The 3,981-nt window shown below is 45.6% G+C and overlaps 1 protein-coding gene across 1 annotated transcript; it reads right to left on the reverse strand.

Annotated features, from left to right (window-relative positions):
- Positions 1-787: 787 nt before the first annotated feature.
- Positions 788-3,427, reverse strand: LOC115005924 (uncharacterized; the record flags this gene model as incomplete). Its single annotated transcript, XM_029427896.1, has 6 exons — positions 3,336-3,427; positions 2,200-2,374; positions 1,778-2,070; positions 1,486-1,655; positions 1,130-1,384; positions 788-1,019 (listed from the first exon to the last, which is right to left on the reverse strand). Coding segments are annotated over exons 2-6 (1,069 nt in total), but the record flags the coding sequence as incomplete, so codon positions are not given.
- Between the last annotated feature and the right edge of the window lie 554 nt (positions 3,428-3,981).

Raw genomic sequence — 3,981 nt, forward strand, 5'->3', positions numbered from 1 at the left:
TCCAGAGACTTCCATACCCAACTTGGTCAGAGTGTGCACGAGCAACGAGCACTATTTTCGGATAAGCAAGCTCCAGGAAATTGACCTCCCTTTAGGAATATCAGCATTGTATAGAAGAAAATTGCAAGTTAGATTGTATCTGTACGGTGGTGCTGCTCATATGGCTACCGTCTTTGATACAAAGGGTGGTCGGTTCGCGACCTGCCCTATTCATCTTTTTCTTCCCATTTGTCAGAAGAACTGTCCATGGTACCTAAAGATGCGCAGCTCAGCTGTCTAGCTCATGTTGCTGCTAATGTAGCCACATAATGGCTAATATTAATCAAAATACTACTCTGATCTTTTTGAAACTGCTTTTCTAGGTTCATATGGAGTGTTGTATATTGTCTGAATATTTTTAGACAGCTAGCACTTAGCATTGTGGCTAAAAAGTAGAAATGAACACAAGAGCAATTCAAAGTCAACCATTTATTTTAACACAAACACAAAAAACAACATATGTACAATTTAAACATGAACGAAAACAGTCAAAAAAACACTTATTCTTTTCTCAATCTCAAACGATTGATGAACGGTCTAAGCACAACTTGTGCTACTTGAGAAGAGCTAAGCTTGTCATCCTCCTCACTGCTGCTGCTGCTGCTGCTCTCCTCCTCCTCCTCCTCCTCCTCCTCCTCCTCCTCGGTGCTGCTGCTCTCCTCCCCACTCGTCGCAGCAGCCACCCTCTTCTTCTCCTTCTTCTCCTTCTTCTCCTCCTTGTCCTCCTTGTCCTCCTCCTCCTCCTCGCTGCTGCTCTCCTCCACACATGTCCTTCCTCCCAGCGGAGTAAAGGATGCCACCACGGCAGTTGATGGTCCGGCCCTCTCCTCCGTCCTGAGGCTGTCTCGTATGAGACAGCGGATGGCCATAGCCTCCGTGACATCAGGGCACCTGGCATAAAAGCGGTCGGCGGTGGTCACATCGTGGCACATGAAATCTGCCACCCTCTTCCTGGCAGTTACGTCCGTGGTCTTTTTTGCCTGAAAAACATTGAAACATTGCAGAGAAATGAATAACAGTAACCACAGTCTACTTCCGGAAAGCTCTTTTTTCATACATACACATGGATTTAATTGTGTAATTTACTTACGTAGTGCGCAAGTGCCGTCCGGATAAGGGTGAAGCTGATATTTCCGCCAATTCTCAGCTCCGCCCAGGCCATCCTCAGGCAATTGTTTAAGTTCTTACAGGGACCGGTCCCTTTTGTGAACATAACAAATGTGTTTTTCTCCTTCTTGGGGACTTTGTTCTTTATGGCCATCCACCTTTGGAGCCACCCAAACTCCACACCTGTTAGGACCAGCTGGGCCTCCCCAAAAGACTTATTGGTCTTGTGCTCCTTGACCTATTATGACACAGAGTGGGATATATAGATCAGATATAACACATGTTATGCTGTATTATTTGTGGTGATAAGAAAGTTGCACTATGATAACATATGCTTACATGTATCAAGTAGCCCTGCTCTCCACCACTGGCCAGGGCCTGCGTGTACTCTGTGTCGGTCATGTTAGAGTACACTCCAGGCCTGTGACCAAATACGCAGCTCCAATAGCCACACATAAAGCCGTACAGCCGGAACCGGAGGTTGTTTGTGTACTCCTCCTCCAGCTCGTCTGATGAGAAGGAGTAAAATAAGAAGAGAGAGAGAGAGAGAGAGAGAGATATATCAACATCACTTGTAGACATCAGTGACCTTTAGTGACAACTGAAAATGTTAAAGTGGAGAAAATCCTACCGAGCAGCTGGGGAATTTTCAATTTAGCCCCATCTAAGAAGCTGGTGATGGCGTCACCTCCTGGCAGCTCGGAGTATTTCGTCCTCTTTACTGCCATTTGGTGGACCACCACCAACCTCTTGAGGCTCTTCTGGGCCATCTTCATGTCCCTGGCGACACCGACCATGTTTTCTTTAGTCAGTCTGGATGACCGCGGTGGAGTCTCCTGCATGAATTTCAGAAACTGAATGTTGTTCTTTATGTAGAACTCCAACGTGGTCACCTTCATAGTTTTCAACATAGCATCACACCACCTGTTAGAAGAAGAAAAAAGACACACATGAAGTTACACAAGTGACAACCATACATCCTGCTGTCACATTAATTAAAGGTCTACATCTCTCATATACATAAGCGGAAATTGTAGATACATTACTACTCACATTTTGAGTTTTCTTGCGTTGTTTACAAACAACCAGTCTGACAACCTCGGGTGTTTGTTCCCCATGAACATAAGGAAGGCTTTCACCCGGCTGACCTTTGACCTTGCATTCTCGATCATTTTGCGGGTAGGATTGGTGCCCTCGTGCACCCGGCCGAAGCTTTCCAAATATTCTTCTGCAACAACATATCATTTAACATGTAATAATACTGTAGCCGGAGGCCTCCCATGTCTATGAGCAGGCCCTCATAGAGCATTTTCAGCCTGGCATTTTCCCTCAGGTATCCTCTCCTCAATGTCATACACTCTGGATTCCCGCAGTCGGCGGGAGCCTCGTCATCTCCCAGCGTCATTACACAAGTGTCCTCGTCCACCGGGTCCAGATATGTGGCCATTGCCGGCACCGGGTCCGTCATCCTCAGTGCCGACAGCTCCTTGATGGCCTTAATTTAGCTTAGATATAGCTTATAGTTAGGGCTGGCTCAGGTTTGCCCTGGATCAGCCCCTAGTTATGCTGCTATAGGCTTAGACTGCCGGGGGACACCTCCCTGCTCTCTTCCTTCTCTCCCTCTCTCTTCTTCTCCCTCTCTTCTTCTCCCTCTTTATCTGTATGCATTTATGTAAATGTATGTTACTAACTCACCATCCGGGGTATCATCCCCGGAGTGTCTGTCTCTCATGTGGCAGGTTGCCACTGATAAAGTTTACGTCAGGATCATGAATCGTGACAGCGCCTGCTGACCTGGTCCTGCTGGACACCGGGAAGCCTTATTGACATTTTCCTGGATTCATCCAAACTTTCTATTTCTTTTTTTTTTTCCAACACAACATAATTTCTGTCAAATGTTGTATTTGTACTATGTTGTTTATCCTGTACACACGACATCTATTGCACGTCTGTCCGTCCTGGGAGAGGGATCCCTCCTCAGTTGCTCTCCCTGAGGTTTCTTCCATTTTTTCCCCTTTAATTTTGGGGTTTCTTTTAGGAAGTTTTTCCTTGTGCGATGCGAGGGTCTAAGGACAGAGGATGTTGTAACCTGTACAGTCTGTAAAGCACACTGAGACAAATGTATAATTTGTGATATTGGGCTATACAAATAAATTTGATTTGATTTGAATTTGAATTTTTTTAGTGACCTTCATCATTTCCTCCCTGTCCTCCACAGTCATCTCCGAGTGGATATCCTTGATGTGACGGTCAAGCCGGGAGCCCTGGTACTCACAGCCGCCAAAACCGCATGGTTCGGTCCTGACGTCTGTCCTCCCAGAGCCCAGCTTGAGGAGGATCTTCCTTTCGTGCTCGTTTTTGACCCTGTGGGTCTGCCTGAGGTGCTTCCCCAGCTGTGAATACTCATTGAAGCACACTGGGCACTGTCGAATGGATGTCATTTTTCCTTGAAAAAGAAAAAGAAAAGTTATTAGTAACTTAATACAACATTAAAGCACAGCGTCTTGTCAGGTAAATAAATCCTGATTAGTATTAATCCACACTGGAAAGACTATCATATGTATTTGTCTACCTCAATCAATATATTACGACACTACGAATATGTTTCTGCACTATTATGTATTTTCTGCACTGAATGTATTACAAACAAAATAGGGGCACTTCCCCTTTAAGAGTAACAGGTCAACAAGCCATCACTTCCTGACTGCTGACGGAGGAGCGTGTGGGCGCCAAACTGGGACCAATGAGGAGAAGGTCAACGTCTACTCCATGTATTAGATGAGATGTTTACAACCCTTTGTGCACACTTGAAGCGGAACCGTCAGACAGTTAACT

Source organism: Cottoperca gobio, unplaced genomic scaffold (assembly GCF_900634415.1).
Source record: "Cottoperca gobio unplaced genomic scaffold, fCotGob3.1 fCotGob3_3arrow_ctg1, whole genome shotgun sequence".
NCBI lineage: Eukaryota > Metazoa > Chordata > Actinopteri > Perciformes > Bovichtidae > Cottoperca > Cottoperca gobio.